The sequence below is a fragment of the Eleutherodactylus coqui genome, chromosome 5, assembly GCF_035609145.1.
Source record: "Eleutherodactylus coqui strain aEleCoq1 chromosome 5, aEleCoq1.hap1, whole genome shotgun sequence".
NCBI classification, from domain to species: domain Eukaryota; kingdom Metazoa; phylum Chordata; class Amphibia; order Anura; family Eleutherodactylidae; genus Eleutherodactylus; species Eleutherodactylus coqui.
In genome coordinates, this window is record NC_089841.1 from 31,755,508 (window position 1) to 31,777,484 (window position 21,977).

Sequence of the window (21,977 nt, forward strand, 5' to 3'; positions counted from 1 at the left end):
ATCAGATATGAGGTCCAGCAAGCACGGCCAGGGCAATACATATCCCTAACAACACACTGGGTCAATGTCTTGGAGGGGGAACATGAAGCTGAAAGAGGTAACCCTCATTTCATGGTACCGCAAAGACTTGTGGGACATTCATCTATCTGTCCCCTCTTCACCCCCCTCAACCTCTTCTTCCTTCCTCTTTTCGGCATTCACATCCTTTTGATTCTCCTCTTGCAGACTTACAGCGACTGTTCGGGCTACCACCAAACCTCCTCATTTGTGATGTGCCTACATGGTGGGATTCCATCTTACATGTGTTGCTGAGGCTAAGCCAGCAACAGAGAGCGATCACGGAGTACCAAATGCTATGTGCCATTAGAAGGTGCAGTATGAAGGTCGGTCACTTGACGCCTGTGGAGTGGCTGCAGATCAAAGACATCTGCGCCATTTCAGCCTGCTTTTGAGGAAATTGCCAAAATGGTCAGTGATGGTTATGTAGGGATCAATATGACCATCCCTTTTGTCCGCCTGCTCGAACACATGCTACACGGTTTCAGGGACAATGACATGTTATCACAGGAAGGGGAAAAAGCGATGCCAATCTCAAAACATTCATGCCAGCACTCTAGGGCCAGGGATTGGTCAGCACCGGTCATGTGTATCAGCACGTACGATAATCCGGCCTTGTTACAAGAGTGAGATAAAGAGTTTCCTACATGGTTGATCTGCTGTCTCTGTTGTCCTAGCTCCTCCAATGGTTCCACTTATTCTCTCCAGTAAATGTATTTTTAGCTTTAGATTTCTGTGTTTTTTATATTAGATCATCTTTCTTCCACTCAGGTCCCCACAGTATAGGATCCTCTATTGTCCTTCACTTCATAAGAGAATTTCCCTGATCAACCCATCAAGGATGGAGAAGGACAGGAACAAGATGGTGGAGAGCGTATTAAATCTTAGCCTAGAGATACTCTTCCTGCTTACTGGAGAGGTTAGAGATTCTGATGATGTCACATTACATCATTCTTATCTATGGTAATAGCAAATTATGTCACTGGAGGGGGGAGAGATTCTGATGATGTCACATTACATTATTCTTAGCTATGGTAATAACAGATGATGTCACTGGGGAGGTGATGGACTCTGGAAATGTCTGTAGTGATATTTATTAATGTCTCCCCATATTCAGGATTACACAGTAGTGAAGAAGACCTCTAGTCATGGCTGTCGGGCTCTTGTATGTGATGGATGGGGAAGGCCGCCTCCTCACCCACTAATGCATGAGGACATCAATGTACAGAAGATTCTAGAACTCAGCAACAAGATGATTGAGCTGCTGACTGGAGAGGTGACTCTGCCGGGAATTATGGGACATTATACAGTAACAGCACTGGAGGCTTCTGGGTAATGACTGTATATTGTGTTGTCAGGTTCCTATAAGGTGTCAGGATGTCACTGTCTATTTCTCCATGGAGGAGTGGAAGTATTTAGAAGGACACAAGGATCTGTACAAGGATGCCATGATGGAGACCCACCAGCCACTCCCATCACCAGGTAATAGACAGGACTAAATACACGGGGACTTTATTATCTGTATGTGAAGAATGACTTCAGTGTCTGTCTGTGCTTCCTCCAGTTCCATCCAGTAAGAGAAGCCCACCAGAGAGATGTCCCCGTCCTCTTCTTCCACAGGACCACCAGGTAGATGGAGATGTCCCTCTGATCTGCAGAAGGCTGTGAAGCTCTTGTCTTAAGTCTTATTAGATGTCTTCTACTTGTGTGATGAGGCTGGTGGAGATGGCAGGATTACCGCTTACCAGAGACATTACATGTTGTCTGGATCTTCTCCCAGTTTTCTGGCGGTGGAGACTGCTGATGGGAATAAGGAGCCAACTGGTTGGATTTATATCTATCTGCTCCTTTATTTCCCCCGAGACAAGCAGCGGATGTGTCTGGTAGACGCTGATCTACTCCACTGGGACAACGTGTAGCATGTCTAGCCATGCCGGATATACATGTGTATAAGGTTTCTGAGGGGTCATTGAGCCGCCATTATTATCTATGTCCGGCTTCTAGACCTGCAGCCATGTTGCTCATATAACTACTCCTGTCAGGTCATTTTGGGTTGTAAAGATGATTAATGATTAGAGATGAGCGAGCGTACTCGTTAAGGGCGATTTTGCAATCGAGCATCGCTATTTTCGAGTACCTGGCTACTCGGGTGAAAAGATTCGGGGGGCGCTGGGGGTGAGCGGGGGGTTGCAGAGAGGAGTGGGGGGGGGGGAGAGAGAGAGCTCCCCCCTGTTCCCCACTGCTACCCCCCCGCTCCAGCACGCCGCCCCCCCGAATCTTTTCACCCGAGTAGCCAGGTACTCGAAAATAGCGATGCTTGATTGCGAAATCGCCCTTAACGAGTATGTTCGCTCATCTCTATTAATGATCCTTTCTGGTCAGTTAAAACCTTACACATGCCTTCTCCAACCATCTGTTGACTTTTACAATATTTGTCTTACAGCTTTTGTATCCGGATGAAGATCTGACCAATATTAATACTACAGAGACAAATGTGAGGGGTGATCAGCGGTGTAAAGAGGGGATTCCTACAGGTAACCACCCAGGTGAGTAGTAACCACTAAATACAGCAGTGAAGAGTCACAGATTCTCCTCGGTCAGCAGCTGCTGATAGTTATGTAGATTTATAAGCTCTGGGATCTGTCAGTTTCTGCTGGATGTTCCCCATTCAGCCGAAGTAAAAACTAAATGTGGATGACATGTGATACCGTTATAGGCGATAACACACGATGAGCATCTATAATAAGGGCGTAAAATCCATCGGTAGTCCGGATATATAATATATCTATGTGAACGAGGCCGATCCCTTCATCGTTTGCTGTCAGTACTATTGAGAGAAGAGTATCTCCCCAATTTTAGAACTAAGGAACCATTAGCTCCTATTAGACTCCTAGAACCCAGATTGTGGAGACATAGCCCAGGATAACAGAAGATTCCTTGGAGAATGGAAGGTAGGTGCTATGAGTGTCAGGAATGCTTCTCTACAGGGACTAATTTTTAGTATTTTGCCTGCCTAAAAACGCAATAAAAGTGATCAATAAAGCTGTATGTACCCAAAATGGTACCAATAAAAACTACAACTCGTCTTGCAAAAAATAAGTCCTCATAGAGCTCCGTACATGAAAAAATAAAAAAGTTAGAGGACTTTGAATGCAGCGATTTAGAAAAAAAATGTTTCCAAAAAAAAGGTTTTTATTGCAGAAAAGGGAAAAAACCTAAAAAAAATATAGGAAAGCTGGTATCGTTGTAATCGTACCGACCCAATGTAACGATATAGCCCATTATCCTGGTTTCCTCCTTCCCTCTACATTGGTTTGTGATAAAGCTTATGTAGCTCCCATGGAATATGTGAGACGGACACCATCTAATAGGAATGAATCACAGGAACCTTTCATAGTTCTCCACTGAGCATTTACTAACAGCACGGGGAGACTGACATATGAAGTTATGAAGATGGAGGCTTCACCACAGAAAGGGAAAACTGCAAGAGAACAGTCTGGTGGTCGAACATGATCTGTTGGTCCTCACTCCAAGGTCTACTGTTAGATTATTGTTCAAGCAGTTTTATTGAGAAATTTTTCAGATAAAATATACATATCAGGAAGGTCACGCAGGACCTTGTGAAAAGAAAATGAATATATCATGTAATAACTAGAGATGAGCGAGCACCAAAATGCTCTGGTGCTCGTTGCTGGAGTCGAACTTTCCGCGATGCTCGAGGGTTCGTTTCGAGTAACGAACCCCATTGAAGTCAATGGGCGACTCGAGCATTTTTGTATATCGCCGATGCTCGCTAAGGTTTTCATTTGTGAAAATCTGGGAAAATCAAGAAAGTGATGGGAACGACACAGAAACGGATAGGGCAGGCAAGGGGCTACATGTTGGGCTGCATCTCAAGTTCCCAGGTCCCACTATTAAGCCACAATAGCGGCAAGAGTGCCCCCCCCTCCCAACAATTTTTACTTCTGAAAAACCCTCATTAGCAAGGCATACCTTAGCTAAGCACCACACTACCTCCAAAAAAGCACAATCACTGCCTGCATGACACTCCGCTGCCACTTCTCCTGGGTAACATGCTGCCCAACCCCCCCCCCCCCCCCCCGCACGACCCAGTGTCCACAGCGCACACCAAAGTATCCCTGCGCAGCCTTCAGCTGCCCTCATGCCACACGCTGGCCTCATAGCCACACCACCCTCATGTCTATTTATAAATGCGTCTGCCATGAGGAGGAACCGGAGGCACACACTGCAGAGGGTTGGCAGGGCCAGGCAGCAACCCTCTTTAAAAGGGGCGGGGCGATAGCCCACAATGCTGTACAGAAGCAATGAGAACTCCAATCCTGTGCCACCTCCGTCAGGGGCTGCAAACGTGGGCATAGCAATGGGGAATCCATGTTCCACACAGTATTCATTCTGTCAAGGTGTCGCATAGCTCAATCGACACTGCAAGGGGAAAGCCGTCTGCGCTCTGCCACCTACCCAAGTCAGTCAGTGTCTTTGTGCCAGACAGGTCAAACACCGCGATGGGAGCTAAGTTTGCACCAACAGCATAGGTGGGTCCTAGGAAACCCAAGACATGAACAAAAAATTGATCTGAGCGGCCAAACATGGCAGACTTGCACCGCGCCCACGACATAGGCCTCGGCCCACAGCTTCAGCAATCCTAGGCAGGAAATGGGACTTTCCATGCACCCAGGACATAGGCCTCTGCACAAACCCTCAGCAATCGCGGGCCTACAGCGGACTCCAATGCTAGCGTAGCTTTGCACGTCTCATTAGCGCTGTATTGCTGCTGTAGTTTGTCACAATGCAGTGCCCCGGATAGTAGAGCTAATGTCAGATTAAATACAGGTGGGCTTCAGCCCACACTGCATGCCCCAGTCACACCGGGGTTTTTTAAAAAATAGTCACAGGCAGGTACAACTCCGCAATGGGAATTCCGTGTGCACCCACAGCATGGGTGGCTCCCTGGAACCCACCGGCGGTACATAAACAAATCCCATTGCAGTGCCCAGCAGAGCTGAGGTAACGTCAGATTAAATGCAGGTGGGCTTCGGCCCACACTGCATGCCCCAGTTAGACTGGGGTTTTTTATAAGTAGACACAGGCAGGTACAACTCCCTAATGTGAAGTCCGTGTGGACCCACAGCATGGGTGGCTCCCTGGAACCCACCGGCGGTACATAAACAAATCCCATTGCAGTGCCCAGCACAGCTGAGGTAACGTCAGATTAAATTCAGGTGGGCTTCGGCCCACACTGCATGCCCTAGTCAGACTGGGGTTCTTTATAAGTAGACACATGCAGTTACAACTCCGTGTGGACCGACAGCATAGGTGGGTTCCAGGAAGCCACCGGCGGTACATAAATAAATCCCATTGCATTGCCCAGCACAGCTGAGGTAACGTCAGATTAAATGCAGGTGGGCTTCGGCCCACACTGCATGCCCCAGTCTGACCAGGGTTTTTAATACATAGACACTGGCAGGTACAAATCCCTAATGTGAAGTCCCTGTGGACCGACAGCATGGGTGGCTCCCTGGAACCCATCGGCGGTACATAAATGTATCCCATTGCAGTGCCCTGCTCAGCAGAGCTAACGTCACATACAATACAGGTGGGCTTCGGCCCACAGTTCATGCCCCAGTCAGACTGGTAATATGTACCTCAACAGTAACCGCGTTGGTGGGAAATGGCCTCACCAGCATCATGTCTTTGGGAAGCCTCCGTTTCCACACCACAGTGACATAGCATTAGCAGCAGTATAGTCAGAGCCCAGAATTTGTAACATTTCAGCGGTAGCATTAGGGACAGGCCCCAGTAACATATCACTAGCAGCAGTATAGGGGGAGCACAGTCTTAGTTCCATTTCAGTAGTAGTAGCAGTCAAGACAGGCCCCAGTAACAATTCCGAAGCAGCAGTATAGGGGGAGCACAGTCTTAGTTCCATTTCAGTAGTAGTAGCAGTCAAGACAGGCCACAGTAACATTCCCATTGCAGCAGTTTAGGGAGATAACAGTCTCTTTCACATTTCAGTAGTTGCAGTATAGACAAGGCCCCAGTTACATTTATGTAGCAAAAGTGTAGGCCAACCCCAGACACATTGGTGTACCATGAGTGCAGGCGAAGCCCATAAAAATTACTTGGATTACATTGTAGGCGAGGGCCCAAAAAAATTGGTGTACCAACAGTACTAATGTACCGCAGAAAAATTGCCCATGCCCAACCAAGAGGGCAGGTGAAACCCATTAATCGCTTTGGTTACTGTGGCTTAATTTGTAACTAGGCCTGGAGGCAGCCCAGTTAAAATAAAAATTGGTTCAGGTGCAAGTTTCAACACTTTAATGAGAATTGAAATGTATAAACATTGTTTACAAAAGTAATATGACTGAGCCTTGTGGGCCTAAGAAAAATTGCCCGTTCGGCGTGATTACGTGAGGTTTCAGGAGGAGGAGCAGGAGGAGGAGGATGAATATAATACACAGATTGATGAAGCTAAAAGGTCCCCGTTTTTAGGGTAATAGAGAACGATGCTTCCATCCGCGGGTGCAGCCTACGTATTGTTTATGTACTGCTGCTGCCCGCTGGTGGAGAAGAGAAGTCTGGGGAAATCCAGGCTTTGTTCATCTTTATGAGTGTAAGCCTGTCGGCACTGTTAGTTGACAGGCGGGTACGCTTATCCGTGATGATTCCCCCAGCCGCACTAAACACCCTCTCTGACAAGACGCTAGCCGCAGGGCAAGCAAGCACCTCCAGGGCATACAGCGCGAGTTCAGGCCACATGTCCAGCTTCGACACCCAGTAGTTGTAGGGAGCAAAGGCGTCACTGAGGATGGTCGTGTGATCGGCTACGTACTCCCTCACCATCCTTTTACAGTGCTCCCGCCGACTCAGCCTTGACTGGGGAGCGGTGACACAGTCTTGCTGGGGAGCCATAAAGCTGGCAAAGGCCTTGGAGAGTGTTCCCCTGCCTGCGCTGTACATGCTGCCTGATCTCTGCGCCTCCCCTGCTACCTGGCCCTCGGAGCTGCGCCTTCTGCCACTAGCGCTGTCGGATGGGAATTTTACCATCAGTTTGTCCACCAGGGTCCTGTGGTATAGCATCACTCTCGAACCCCTTTCCTCTTCGGGTATGAGAGTGGAAAGGTTCTCCTTACACCGTGGGTCGAGCAGTGTGTACACCCAGTAATCCGTAGTGGCCAGAATGCGTGTAACGCGAGGGTCACGAGAAGGGCATCCTAACATGAAGTCTGCCATGTGTGCCAGGGTACCTGTACGCAACACATCGCTGTCCTCACTAGGAAGATCACTTTCAGGATCCTCCTCCTCCTCCTCAGGCTATACACGCGGAAAGGATGACAGGCAAGCAGCATGTGTACCCTCAGCAGTCGGCCAAGCTGTCTCTTCCTCCTCCTCATGCTCCTCCCCCTCCTCCTCCTCCTCCAAAACGTGCTGAGATATAGACATGAGGGTGCTCTGACTATCCAGCGACATACTGTCTTCCCCCGCCTCCGTTTCCGAGCGCAAAGCGTCTGCCTTTATGCTTTGCAGGGAACTTCTCAAGAGGCATAGCAGAGGAATGGTGACGCTAATGATTGCAGCATCGCCGCTCACCATCTGGGTAGACTCCTCAAAGTTTCCAAGGACCTGGCAGATGTCTGCCCACCAGGCCCACTCTTCTGTAAAGAATTGAGGAGGCTGACTCCCACTACGCCGCCGATGTTGGCGTTGGTATTCCACTATAGCTCTACGCTGCTCATAGAGCCTGGCCAACATGTGGAGCGTAGAGTTCCACCATGTGGGCACGTCGCACAGCAGTCGGTGCACTGGCAGATTAAACCGATGTTGCAGGGTCCACACGGTGGCAGCGTCCGTGTTGGACTAGCGGAAATGTGCGCTGACCCAGTGCACCTTTCCGAGCAGGTCTGACAAGCGTGGGTAGCTTTTCCGAAACCGCTGAACCACCAAATTAAAGACGCCAAGCTGCACAGCCGCCACCAGGTTATGGCCGTTGTCACACACGACCATGCCCGGTTGGAGGCTCAGCGGCAAAAGCCAGCGGTCGGTCTGCTCTGTCAGACCCTGCAGCAGTTCGTGGGCCGTGTGCCTCTTCTCTCCTAAGCTGAGTAGTTTCAGCACGGCCTGCTGACGCTTGCCCACCGCTGTGCTGCCACGCCGCGCGACACCGACTGCTGGCGACGTGCTGCTGCTGACACATCTTGATTGCGAGACAGAGGTTGTGTAGGAGGAGGAGGAGGAGGGTGGTTTAGTGGAGGAAGCATACACCGCCGCAGATACCACCACCGAGTTGGGGCCCGCAATTCTGGGGGTGGATAGGACGTGAGCGGTCCCAGGCTCTGACTCGGTCCCAGCCTCCACTAAATTCACCCAATGTGCCGTCAGGGAGATATAGTGGCCCTGCCCGCCTGTGCTTGTCCACGTGTCCGTTGTTAAGTGGACCTTGGCAGTAACCGCGTTGGTGAGGGCGCGTACAATGTTGCGGGAGACGTGGTCGTGCAGGGCTGGGACGGCACATCGGGAAAAGTAGTGGCGACTGGGAACCGAGTAGCGCGGGGCCGCCGCCGCCATCATGTTTTTGAAAGCCTCCGTTTCCACAAGCCTATACGGCAGCATCTCCAGGCTGATCAATTTGGCTATGTGCACATTAACGCTAGAGCGTGCCGGTGCGTGGCGGCGTACTTGCGCTTGCGCTCAAACAGTTGCGCTAGCGACGGCTGGACGCTGCGCTGAGAGACATTGCTGGATGGGACCGAGGACAGCGGAGGTGAGCGTGTGGGTGCAGGCCGGGAGACGGTTGTGCCTGTGTCCTGAGAGGGGGGTTGGATCTCAGTGGCAGGTTGGGGCACAGGGGGAGAGGCAGTGGTGCAAACCGGAGGTGGTGAACGGCCTTCGTCCCACCTTGTGGGGTGCTTGGCCATCATATGCCTGCGCATGCTGATGGTGGTGGCTCCCGGCTGATCTTGGCATGACAAACCTTGCACACCACAGTTCGTCGGTCGTCTGCACTCTCAGTGAAAAACTGCCACACCTTTGAGCACCTCGGCCTCTGCAGGGTGGCATGGCGCGAGGGGGCGCTTTGGGAAACAGTTGGTGGATTATTCGGTCTGGCCCTGCCTCTACCCCTGGCCACCGCACTGCCTCTTCCAACCTGCCCTGCTGCTGCACTTGCCTTCCCCTCTGAAGATCTGTCCTCAGTAGGCTTAGCAAACCAGGTGGGGTCAGTCACCTCATCGTCCAGCTGCTCTTCCTCCAAATCCTCTGTGCGCTCCTCCCTCGGACTTACTGCCCTTACTACTACCTCACTGATAGACAACTGTGTCTCATCGTCATCGTCCTCCTCACCCACTGAAAGCTATTGAGATAGTTGCCGGAAGTCCCCAGCCTCATCCCCTGGACCCCGGGAACTTTCCAAAGGTTGGGCATCGGTCACGACAAACTCCTCCGGTGGGAGAGGAACCATTGCTGCCCAATCTGGGCATGGGCCTGAGAACAGTTCCTGGGAGTCTGCCTGCTCCTCAGAATGTGTCATTTTCATGGAGTGAGCAGGCTGGGAGGAAGGAGGAGCAGCAGCCAGAGGATTCAGAGTTGCAGCTGTGGATGGCGTAGAAGACTGGGTGGTCGATAGATTGCTGGATGCACTTTCTGCCATCCACGACAGGACCTGCTCAAACTGCTCAGTTTCTAATAAAGGTCTACCGCATGGACCCATTAATTGTGAGATGAATCTGGGGACCCCAGAAACTTGCCTCTCTCCTAATCCCGCAGCAGTCGGCTGCGATAAACCTGGACCAGGAGCTCGGCCTGTGCCCACACCCTGACTTGGGCCTCCGCGTCCTCGCCCCCGTCCACGTCCTCTAGGCCTATCCCTACCCCTCAGCATGGTGTATTATGAGTAGAGCAGAAACAGAACGCTGTAATTAAATGTGCCGCTTATTGGCCTGTGGTTGGAGGCTGACTTCACTTACGGAACGCACAGCAGAGCCAGGAAACAATTATGCGCAAGCCTGTAGTGAGACCTAGGTGCGTATGACTGAGCTACTGGAAGTCACAGCGCAGAACCAGTGAAGTGGCCAAAGGTCAGTGGTAGGCCTTAAAGGGGTTGTACCGCGAAACAAAGTTGGGGTATACACTTCTGTATGGCCATATTAATGCACTTTGTAATGTACATTGTGCATTAATTATGAGCCATACAGAAGTTATTCACTTACCTGTTCCGTTGCTAGCGTCCTCGTCTCCATGGTGCCGTCTAATTTTCAGCGTCTAATCGCCCGATTAGACGCGCTTGCGCAGTCTGGTCTTCTCCCTTCTGAATGGGGCCGCTCGTGCCAGAGAGCTGCTCCTCGTAGCTCCGCCCCGTCACGTGCCGATTCCAGCCAATCAGGAGGCTGGAATCGGCAATGGACCGCACAGAAGACCTGCGGTCCACCGAGGGTGAAGATCCCGGCGGCCATCTTCGCAAGGTAAGTAAGAAGTCACCGGAGCGCGGGGATTCGGGTAAGTACTATCCGTTTTTTTCTTTAAACCCCTGCATCGGGTTTGTCTCGCGCCGAACGGGGGGCTATTGAAAAAAAAAAAAAAACGTTTCAGTGCGGAACAACCCCTTTAAGTATTTTGCTTCTATTTTTTAAAATGGTGAGGTGAAAACCAGACAGACTCCGTATGCAGCGTATATTATGTATACTGTTTCCCTGTGGCGGGATGACGGCGATTATGTAACGGGCACAGCAGAGCCAGGAAACAATTATGTGCAAGCCTGCTGTAACACTTAGCTGGGTATTAATTAGCGACTACTACCCCCAGCAGACACGCAGTAAACTGAAGATGGTCGCAGGCAGCCCAAATATAGTATTTTTCCCCAATTTTTTTGAAAAATCCCACTGCCTATATAGCCAGTATACCTCTTTCCCTGTACCACTGTCCCTGCCTCACCAGTACTGCCCCTATACTGAGTAAAATGACTGCAGACTGAGGACGCTATGGTCTGCACGCCCGATATACAAACAAAAAAAAAATTGTGCAACACTGCTAAAAGCAGCCTCAACAGTACTGCACACGGTCAGATGTGGCCCTAAGAAGGAACGTTGGGGTTCTTGAAGACTGAAATAACACCTAACACTCTCCCTATAGCAGCTACAGCAAGACAGCACTGTCCCTGATCTCTCTCAGCGTGCATCTGTGGCGAGCCGCGGGCCTGGCAGATTTAATTACTCGGGTGACACCTGATCTCCCCAGCCACTCACTGCAGGGCGGTGGGATAGGGCTGGAACGTCACAGGAGGAAGTTGTAATGCCTTCCCTGTCTTTCTATTGGCCAGAAAAGCGCGCAAATTTCTCAGGGAAGGAAATGTAATGGAGTCGAGCACCGCGTGGTGCTCGTCTCGAGTAACGAGCATCTCGAACACCCTAATACTCGAACGAGCATCAAGCTCGGATGAGTACGCTCGCTCATCTCTAGTAATAACACAAAATGGAATATTTCGGGCCAACAACTACTACCTCTCACTCCTAACTTTTAAGCTGTCTAATACCCTCGGATGAGAATATAGATTTATTACCTCAGGTAGTACTTGGCCCGACAATAAGATTAAATTCTATCTTTGCCAATATACAAAAAAAAATGAAAGAGAAGAAGAGGAGAAAAGGAAAAAAAAAGTTTGTATGGGGGTGGGGTGATTACAGAAGTAAAACAAAGAAAGAGGGGAGGGGAGAGGGGAAGGCAGGTAGGTTTAGTATTACTATCCCTGCCATTTTGATGACCCACAGATGGGTCTTGCATTCATCATGCCTAAGAGTCTTGGAACTCTGTGGAGGACTCAAATTCTATCCTTTGCTGCCATACCGACAGGAATTTATCTGCTTCCCTCACATTTTCCGCACACAATTCCTTCACACAGGTGTGACATCTCTTGTTGCCATACACACGTGGAAGGAACATGAGTGGTCCACCAATGGCGCGGTATGACCACCCTAGCAGCTGCTAGGCATAATCGTAGTAAACCTCTCTTTTGAGATTTATTTGAGCCTGGGAGTATAGAGAGGAGGGCAACCTGTGGGGTGTTACCTGTTCTCTTATGTTGTATTAAATTGTATGCGGAAAATACTTTGTCCCAGAAAGGTTTTATCATGCTACATCTCCACCAGACGTGGATGATAGTACCGCTATCAGTTCCACAGCGCCAACAAAGCTCCAAGACTGAAGGGAATATAGTGTGGAGACGAGTAGGATATTTGTACCACCTTGATAGTAGCTTGTAGCTTTTTCCTGAGCTGTACAGGCTATTGACAGTTTGTGTGTACATATGAACACCTTCTGCCAGTCACTCTGGGGGATCACGACTGCCAAAGCCTGTTTAAAGTTAGGACCTGTGTTGTACATCTCCTGGAACAGCAAGCCATAGATCAGGGACACTGTATGCGCCGGAGGGGACTGTAGTGAAAACAATTTCTCAAAGTGTGTGAGTGCATTACCAAAAGAGCAGCCATCTCTGTGGGTAGAGAAAAAAGATCGCAGTTAGTAATACTTTAACCAGGGGAGATTGAGGTCAAAAAATCTATTCCTGAGCTCCTGAAATAACAGGACAGAGGCACCACTAATAATGCTATAAACCCGGGGATCTTCCCGTCTCTCCCATTCCCAAAGATGTTGGGTATTACCTTGCTAAAAAGTGGAATTAGGGGACTATCCTCTATAGATAGGATTTTTTACGCAATTTTGAGTCCCAAAGTCTAATCGTCCCTTTCAGAAGGTATTTTGAGGAGACAGCAGTGGCCCTATTGCTGGTTCTCATCCAGGGGAGGAGTCTTATGGGAATCAGTCAGTCTACTTGTTTCAGGCATACCCATTGCTTATTAGTAGCATGGTACTGCCAATCTGAAAGGTGCATTATGACTGCAGCTGTATGATAGTCTGAAATTCGGCAAACCTACTGTTAGATTATGATCTATTTTCTTATTATTGTCTAATTGCATTTTGATATGCGACTCATATTTTATATAGAAATGTTCTAAAATATCAATACCAATTTTAGTTATGTTCAATAACACTAAAATCAGCTTAATTCTCGGCAGATGACTGTATTGGGAGCTCAGAGGGCCGTTTGATGACAGCAGACTTTGAAGCAGATGATAAGAGTAGACAGGATAAATATGAAGAACCTGCCATTATCACAACTATTCCCTTAGCCTTTCACAGCGAACATCTATCATCTGATCCTCTTATACAGGTCCCATCTTCTAAACCATCACAGGCTGATAAGCAGAAGAAAAGTCACAGAAGAGCAGAAAATCAAAAAGCTCACAGAGGAGAGAAGCCATTTTCATGTTCAGAATGTGGGAAATGCTTTACTAGCAAAGGATATGTTGTTACACATCAGAGAGTTCACACAGGGGAGAAGCCATTTTCATGTTCAGAATGTGGGAAGTGTTTCACTAACAAAGCATATCTTGTTGATCATCAGAGAACTCACACAGGGGAAAGGCCATTTTCATGTTCAGAATGTGGGAAGTGGTTTGCTAGCAAATCAAAGCTTGTTAGACATCAGAAAATTCACACAGGGAAGAAGCCATTTTCTTGTTCAGAATGTGGGAAATGTTTTGCTAGCAAAGAATATCTTGTTATACATCAGAGAATTCACACAGGGGAGAAGCCATTTTCATGTTCAGAATGTGGGAAGTGTTTCACTACCAAAGTATATCTTGCTGATCATCAGAGAACTCACAGAGGGGAAAGTCCATTTTCATGTTCAGAATGTGGAAAGTGGTTTACTAGCAAAGCAAATCTTGTTATACATCAGAGAGTTCACACAGGGAAGAAGCCATTTTCATGTTCAGAATGTGGGAAGTGTTTTCCTAGCAAAACAAATCTTGTTATGCATCAGAGAGTTCACACAGGGGAGAAGCCATTTTCTTGTTCAGAATGTGGGCAATGCTTTATTAGCAAAGCAAATCTTGTTGTTCATCAGAGACTTCACACAGGAGAGAAACCATTTTCATGTTCAGAATGTGGGAAGTGTTTTTCTAGTCAAGGAACGCTTATTAGCCATAAGAGAACTCACACAGGGGAAAGGCCATTTTCATGTTCAGAATGTGGGAAGATGTTTACTAACAAAACATATCTTGCTGATCATCAGAGAACTCACACAGGGGAAAGGCCATTTTCATGTTCAGAATGTGAAAAGTGTTTTACTAGCAAAATACATCTTTTTACACATCAGAAAATTCACACAGGGGAGAAGCCATTTCCATGTTCAGAATGTGGGAAGTGTTTTACAAACAAAGCATATCTTGTTATACATCAAAGAATTCACACAGGGGAGAAGCCATTTTCATGTTCAGAATGTGGAAAGTGTTTCACTACCAAATTAATTCTTGTTGCACATCAGAGAATTCACACAGGGGAGAAGCCGTTTTCATGTTCAGAATGTGGGAAGTGTTTTACTCGCAAAATAAATCTTGTTAAACATCAGAGAACTCACACAGGGGAAAAGCCATTTTTATGCTCATAATGTGGGAAGTGTTTTACCAGCAAATCAATTCTTGTTACACATCATAGAATTTACACTGGGAAGAAGTTATTTTCATGTTCAGAATGTGGGAAGCATTTTACTTGAAAATCCAAGAATTCACACAGAAAAGTTACTATTTTCATTTTGAAAACTCGTTTAATTAGCAAATGGTGCAAAAACAGATGACTTTATTTATAGCATTTTTCTTATGAAATACCACATTACTAATGGCTTTTTCTGGGCATTTGATATAAATTTCCACCAAAAACTGCTAAGATTGGATATTAACTAAAGGTTCTTTATTAGGGTGGCTTCACATAACTGTATTTGTATACTGTGGCAAGGCAGTTCACAGAAAAGCCTGCAGAAGCAGTAGGGACAGCTGTATGGGTGTGTCTGGAGAAGGTAAAACCTCCAGACACATTCAGTCTCCTGCTGAAAGCCAGAGAGAAAGGCTACAGTAGAAGCATCAGGAACTGGGAGCCTAAGATCTGGCATAGACCAGACTGGCCCCTAGATACCCTGGGTGGGGGACAGTAATGGGTAACCTGGGGTTTTGCGAACCCTGAAGCTGTTATATATTCCAGCGTCTTGATACTGTACCCTTTTGATTTTGATAAATAAAGCTGGCAGAAGCCAGAATTTTAAGTGATCCAGTGTCCTCAGTCTCTATAGTGTCAACCATCTTGGATAGAGAAGATGCCAATACTGTAAGCAAGTAACCCTCAGGTTGCCATAGCATGGAATACATAGAGTATAAAACCCATTGATTTCAATGGCTACATATTTACCAGTTGTTTTACGAGCATGTAAAAAAACAGAACATGTATGATTTTTATGAGCATTTGTGCACCAAAGGTCCCATAGAAGTCTATTAGAGGTGCACAAATGTGGATCTACTATCTGCGCAGTTCCATTGGTTAAATAACACATTTTGAACTCATTAGGCTCAAAAGCCTTTGAAATCAAGGCACAAGCGCTTTAATACATGCGTTGATATGAAGAGGCCCTTAGGGTGCCTTCACAGTTGTGAGAAAGTCTTGTGATTTTAGTGCGATGTGAGTGTAGGTGAAAATGCAAACTTATAAAACCCATGCTTTTTAATGGTTTTAAGGGCTTTTCCACACAGTCATAGGTATTTTTACATGCGCCCTCTGGTGACGTAAAACGCGTGAACGGACGCACAAATCTAACGGCACGGGCCCGGAGGATATACATAATACTTACCTTCCTTTCAAGCTGGGGGATACAGTTTAGCTCTGCTAAGCTATCTCCCCTTTTCCTCGACGACTCTCTGCAAGGGGAGGAAGCAAGATGGGGTGGGAGATAGTGTGCTAAGCTTCCGCCCCTTGCCAGAAGCCAGCAATGGGAGTGGATGGGGTGGAGCTTAGCAACTACCCCTCCCACCCCCTGTCCTGCCCCTTCACATTGCAAAAAGCCAGCACGGGGTGGAGAGGAGGAGAAAAGGGGGAGGGAGTTTAGCAATCTCTTCTCCAGCAGCTGTCATTGGCTCCCATAGACGTCTGGGACTATCTTTCCTGCCCAGCGCAAAAGCACCTGGCGCTATATTGGAATCCAATGCGCCAGAGGGTCGTGTATATCGGCCGGCTGTGAAAACGGCAGCCAATATATGCTCATGTGAATAAAGCCTAGGGGTGATTATTTTCAGTTAGAGAAACCAAGTAATCTTGTAGATATGATACCATACCTTTTAATAGCTAACAAAAATTTATGATGATCTAGCTAGTTTTCTGTTCTTCTATGGATCCTTCATCGGGCTTAATGAAACTACTTTGGATGGGGCATATATATATATATATATATATATATATAATATGCACAGACAACACCCCTCTTGACCTAAATACAAGTGTTCCCAACACAGAAATTTGAGACTGATTTGCACTTAAAACAATACCAGACAAGCAGAGCAAAGAAGTAAATACTTAATCAGTCCCCTGAGGCAAAGGAATGTGACAGTTTTGTGATGTTTTATCTCTTTTTTAGACCTCCACATACAGAAGATGGAACAATACCCTCCCTCCAAATTAATATTTTCACAACTTGGAAGTCCGTTTTCTCATTATAAAACTCATTAAAGGTGTGTGCAGACTTTTGCTTCATCCTACTTTTATTTAATGCTAATATATGGTATTGCAGTCACCAGTAGAATGAAGACTACTTGTTATTTATGAAAAAGAACAAACTTAGTTATAAAAAACTTTGCGCTATAGGGTTCACCAGATAATTATGAATATGAATATTCCATGAGTGTTCTACCAAGTGATAGGAACTGACTTTGGAGGAGGGGATATGGTGTCCACAGAAGCCCCCTCCTGTTGCAAATGCCTCAGATGATATTCCAATCTGCCAAACAGTAAAAAGTAATTTTTCTCTTCATTTAGCGATCATAGGTATTATATAAAAGGACTGCGCATTTTGGTGCATACAAGCACCTTTGTCTATGTGTACAGCATTCCTCACTCTCCACCTCGCCATACCAGCCCTTTACCTTCTGTATCACCCCATTACTTATAGTATGTAAGCTCGTTGGAGCAGGACCCTCACCCCTACTGTCTCCATCAGCTGATTACTATGTAACCGTTGTTCTGTAATTTTTGTACTTTTGTCTTTCTGTATTCCCCCTGTCTATGCAAGCGCTGCGGAATATGTTGGCGCTATACAAATAAAGATTATTATTATTTTTCAAGCCTTACAATAATACATATAGTGTGTGTATATATAATCTTTTACCTGTTCCCATTACCACGGTGTCCTCCGCTCGTACCAAAGGAGGGAGACGGCCTGTGACGTCATCACGCTCCATCGTCATTATGTATGGCATCACCTGACCGCGTCAACACCAAATATGTGTTCCAATTCCGTCACGAGTGGAACATACAGTGGTTTTCATTCACACTTTGTGTTTTCAATGGATTTGACTTCCTCTAATGTAATCCATGTTCATCAAGTACTATACATAGCTGGTTCCGAAAACATTATAATGATAAATTCAATGCATAGTTTCTAGATCTCTCAATCCATCCAAAAAAACAGGAAAATATATATATATATATATATATATATATATATATATATATATATATATATATATATATATATAAAGACGAAAGCCCTCACTGACTGACTGACTGTTGGCCGATGTCCACTTGGTAGACCCTTGGAGAGTTCTCAATCAAGACTTAAGGGACTATTCCTTTTATTCCCCGGTTCATAAAAAATACTCAAGAATAGATTACTTTTATATTAAGCACTCTCTCTTAGACTCAATAACCAAAACTTTCTATGATTCTATTCTATACTCTGACCATGCTCTGATTTCATGAAGATATCCTTCTCTCCCAAAAAGAGATCGGTGTCCAATTGGCCAATAAATGACAGCCTGCTAAAGAGCAAAGAAGACATTGAATACATGCAAAGAGGTTTACAACACTATTTTGAGGAGAACGGACTAGAACCATGCAATCCCATGACCCTTTGGGAGGCCCATAAGGCGGTAATAAGAGGCCTGTTTATTGAAATGGGCACAAGTTAAAAAGAAGGAGAAAGAGAGAGAGATTACCCTCCTCACTGAGCAGATCAATCATATAGAAACCTGTAATATATCCTCCATGCCTCACCAGAGGCTGCCTCACCTCATGTGTCCAGCACTAAGTGTCCAGAAACAAGTGTCTTATGCGACAGAGCAGGAGACAGGTAACATCCACAACTGTCCAAAGCCTGGAGGAAAATACTCTTCTCTTTGCACTGATCTCTATCACTATCCTCTTTTCAAGCCTTAACACTTTCTTCCAACGTCCAGGCCCAACACACTCCATCCACCCCTCCCTCCTCTCCTCACCCATGTATGGCTCCCATGCACTTTTCAACTTCCAGAGATGCCTCCAACCCCCCCATACCGCAAAGAAACACCTCAGCCACCCACACAAATCCCCTATGCACTCAACCTTGCTACCCTGCTACTCCTAGCCGCAGGGGACATATACCCCAACCCAGGCCCACCCCGTACTGCTCTCTACCAAAATACCCCCCCTGCCCCATTCAAATGCACCCTATGGAACTCTCAATCTGCATGTAACAAACTCCCAACTATCCATGACCTCTTCACCAGTAAGCACTTGAACCTGCTCGCCCTCACAGAAACCTGGATACAGCAGTCTGATTCTACCTCCCCCGCTGCATTGTCCTATGATGGGCTGCAGTTCTCCCACACCCCCAGATCGGATGACAGACGCGGCGGAGGAGTAGGCATCATCCTCTCACCAAACTGTACCTTCCAGGTCGTTCCCTCAGCTCCCTCCCTTACCTTCCACTCCTTCGAAGTCCACATCCTGCAACTCTTCCACCCACTGCCTCTGCATGTTGCAGTTATTTACCGCCCCCCCCCCCAGGTCCCACCCGCCTGTTCCTAGACCACTTCACTGCCTGGCTCCCCCACTTCCTATCCTGTGAAATCCCAACCCTCATCCTTGGTGATTTCAACATTCCTACTAATGATCCCAGCTCCTCATCTGCCTCCCAGCTTTTAACTCTTACCTCCTCCCCTGGCTTATCACTAATCTCTGACTCCCCCACTCATAGAGATGGCAACACTCTCAATTTAGTTTTCCTCTGTCTCTGCTCTGCCTCTCATTTTACTAACTCCCCCCTTCCACTCTCAGATCACAACCTACTCTCTTTCTCAATAAGGCACCCTAGCATCACCCCTGACCCTCCTACCTATCGCACCTCTATGAACCTCCAGTCTGTCAGCACTAAACAGTTAGCCGAAACTATTCAGTCTTCCCTATCCCCTATCTTTCTCCTCCCCTGCCCTAACCTGGCAGCCAAATACTACCACACCACCCTCAGCCGTGCCCTGGATCGAGCCATTAAACGCAGACCACGGCAACCTTGGCTCGCTTCATTCGGCGGTGCTCTAGGTGCGCTGAGCGGCTGTGGAGAAAGTCAAAGCTGCCAGCAGACTTCCTCCACTTCAAATTCATGCTTAAAACCTATAACCTAGCCCTTCATCGTGCCAAACAAGTTTATTTCACCTCCCTTGTCTCCTAACTATCCCACAACCCCAAACACCTCTTTGAGACCTTTCACTCCCTCCTCAGCCCCAAAGAACAGTCCTCTGTGACAGACCTGACTGCTGGAGAACTAGCTGCCTATTTCAAAAAACAATATTGACAACATTCGAAAAGAAATCTCTGACACTGCATGGTTAGCCCCGATCCCAGTTTCATCAGCACTGCATCCAGCACCTACTCACTATCTACGTTAGAACCAACGACAGAGGAAAAAGTCTCCGGGCTCCTTTCCGCTGCCCGCCCCACCACTTGCGCTAGCGACCCTCTCCCCTTTCCCCAGCTCTCATTACTCACCTTAACACAATCTTCAACCTCTCCCTAACCTCTGACCCTTTCCCCTCCTTATTTAAAACACTCCATCATATCCCCTCTGCTTAAAAAACCAACCCTGGACCCAACTGATGCTGCCAACTACCGACCTGTCTCAAACCTCCCCTTCATCTCCAAATTACTAGAACGCCTGGTCTACTCCTGCCTTACATGCTTTCTCTCTGACAACTCACTCCTTGACCCCCTCCAGTCTGGTTTCCGCTCTCTACACTCAACCGAAACTGCCCTTACAAAAGTTACAAATGACCTGATGACTGCAAAGTCGAGAGGTAACTACTCCCTACTAATCCTCCTTGACCTGTCTGATGCATTTGACACTGTCGACCATAACCTCCTTCTCCCTATGCTCCGCTCCATTGGTCTAAAGGATACTGCTCTCTCCTGGTTCTCTTCCTACCTCTCTGACCGCTCTTTCAGTGTTTCCTTTGCTGGTTCTATCTCTGCTCCACTTCCTCTCGCTGTCGGGGTACAGCAGGGCTCGGTTCTTGGTCCCCTTCTCTTCTCTATCTATACTGCCGCAATTGGACAAACCATCCACAAATTTGGCCTCCAATACCATCTCTACACTGACGACATCCAACTATACACCCCCTCTCGTGAGATCTCTGAACCATTCCTCCAAAATATCACCGACTGTCTGTCCGCTGTCTCTAACACTATGTCCTCTCTTTTTAAAAAACTAAACCTCTCTAAAACTGACCTCCTTGTCTTTCCACCTTCTAACCAACCTCCCCTTAACATCTCCATTCCAGTGTCTGGCACCATCATAACCCCCAGACGGCATGCCCGATGCCTTGGGGTCACACTGGACTCTGACCTCTCCTTTACCCCCCATATCCAATCTCTTGCCCAAACATGCCACATGCACTTCAGAAATATCGCTAAAATACGTCCGTTCCTAACCATGGACACGCTAAAGACACTCGTGGTCGCCCTCATCCACTCCCGGCTTTACTACTGCAAATCGCTACTCATTGGCCTCCCCAGCACTAGACTTGCTCCACTCCAATCCATACTAAATGCAGCAGCTAGGCTCATTTTTCTATCCAGTCGTTACTCAGTCGCCTCTGCATTATGCCAGTCGCTGCACTGGCTGCCGATCCACTGCAGAGCTAAATTTAAACTCCACTGCCTCACTCACAAAGCTCTGCATGGCGCTGCACCAGCATACATCACCTCCCTCCTGTCAGTACATCACCCAGCCCGCTCACTCCGATCGGCTAACACATTCAGACTTAACACCCCTGTAATAGGAACCTCACATGCTCGCCTACAGGACTTCACCAGAGCAGCACCCATCCTCTGGAATGCTCTACCCCAAGGCATCCGGACAATTCTCGATGCACGAAATTTCAGACGTGCCTTAAAAACTCACCTCTTCAGGGAAGCATACCAAATCTCCTGACCTAGTCCCTCGCCCCTCCCTATGGTGCCCCACCTCGTTTGCCTTCTAATAATTGATCTGCACATAAAATTTCCTATTGCCTGTGTTCCCCACCCCTTGCACCTCCTGTACCACCCCCAACCCATGTGTGTTTAACCCAATGTACCTCACATTGTAATTGTTGTATTGTTTTGCATTTATCCATGCCTGGAAGCGCTGCGGAATAAGTTGGTGCTATACAAATAAAGATTATTATATTATTATTAATAAGAAAAATGTTTCATCTCAATATGAAAAACAATAATTTAACCTGCATATCAAGTTGAAAGAGATTCTAAATCAGAAATCTGAAGTCTCTTTTTTTCTCAAGATATAAGCATTATGCTTTTTCAGATAAGTGCAGGAAAAAGCTTGCAGCCCTAATTAAAACACAAAATGCAAAGATTTTTATTCCTAAAATAAAAGACAAAAACGATATGATACATGACAAAACATCGGAGATCTCAAATATTTTTCATGCATTTTATTCTGACTTATATAACGTTCAAAACTCCAGAGAGTCCCTATCAATCAAACAGCAAAGAATACG

At 47.1% G+C, this 21,977-nt stretch overlaps 1 protein-coding gene across 2 annotated transcripts in view; it reads left to right on the forward strand.

Annotated features, from left to right (window-relative positions):
* Nucleotides 1–21,977, forward strand: part of LOC136629148 (oocyte zinc finger protein XlCOF6-like) — a 331,535-nt gene that overhangs the window by 17,767 nt on the left and 291,791 nt on the right. Inside the window, exons 3-8 of one of the 2 annotated variants that reach the window (XM_066605299.1) lie at nt 829–976; nt 1,175–1,333; nt 1,416–1,539; nt 1,622–1,686; nt 2,501–2,603; nt 13,143–15,230. In XM_066605299.1, coding sequence (XP_066461396.1) covers nt 899–976; nt 1,175–1,333; nt 1,416–1,539; nt 1,622–1,686; nt 2,501–2,603; nt 13,143–14,578 — 1,965 coding nt within the window. In that variant the 5' untranslated portion in view covers nt 829–898 and the 3' untranslated portion in view covers nt 14,579–15,230. Of the gene's footprint in view, nt 1–828; nt 977–1,174; nt 1,334–1,415; nt 1,540–1,621; nt 1,687–2,500; nt 2,604–13,142; nt 15,231–21,977 lie in introns of those variants that run through there. The other variant, XM_066605300.1, reaches the window with a different exon arrangement.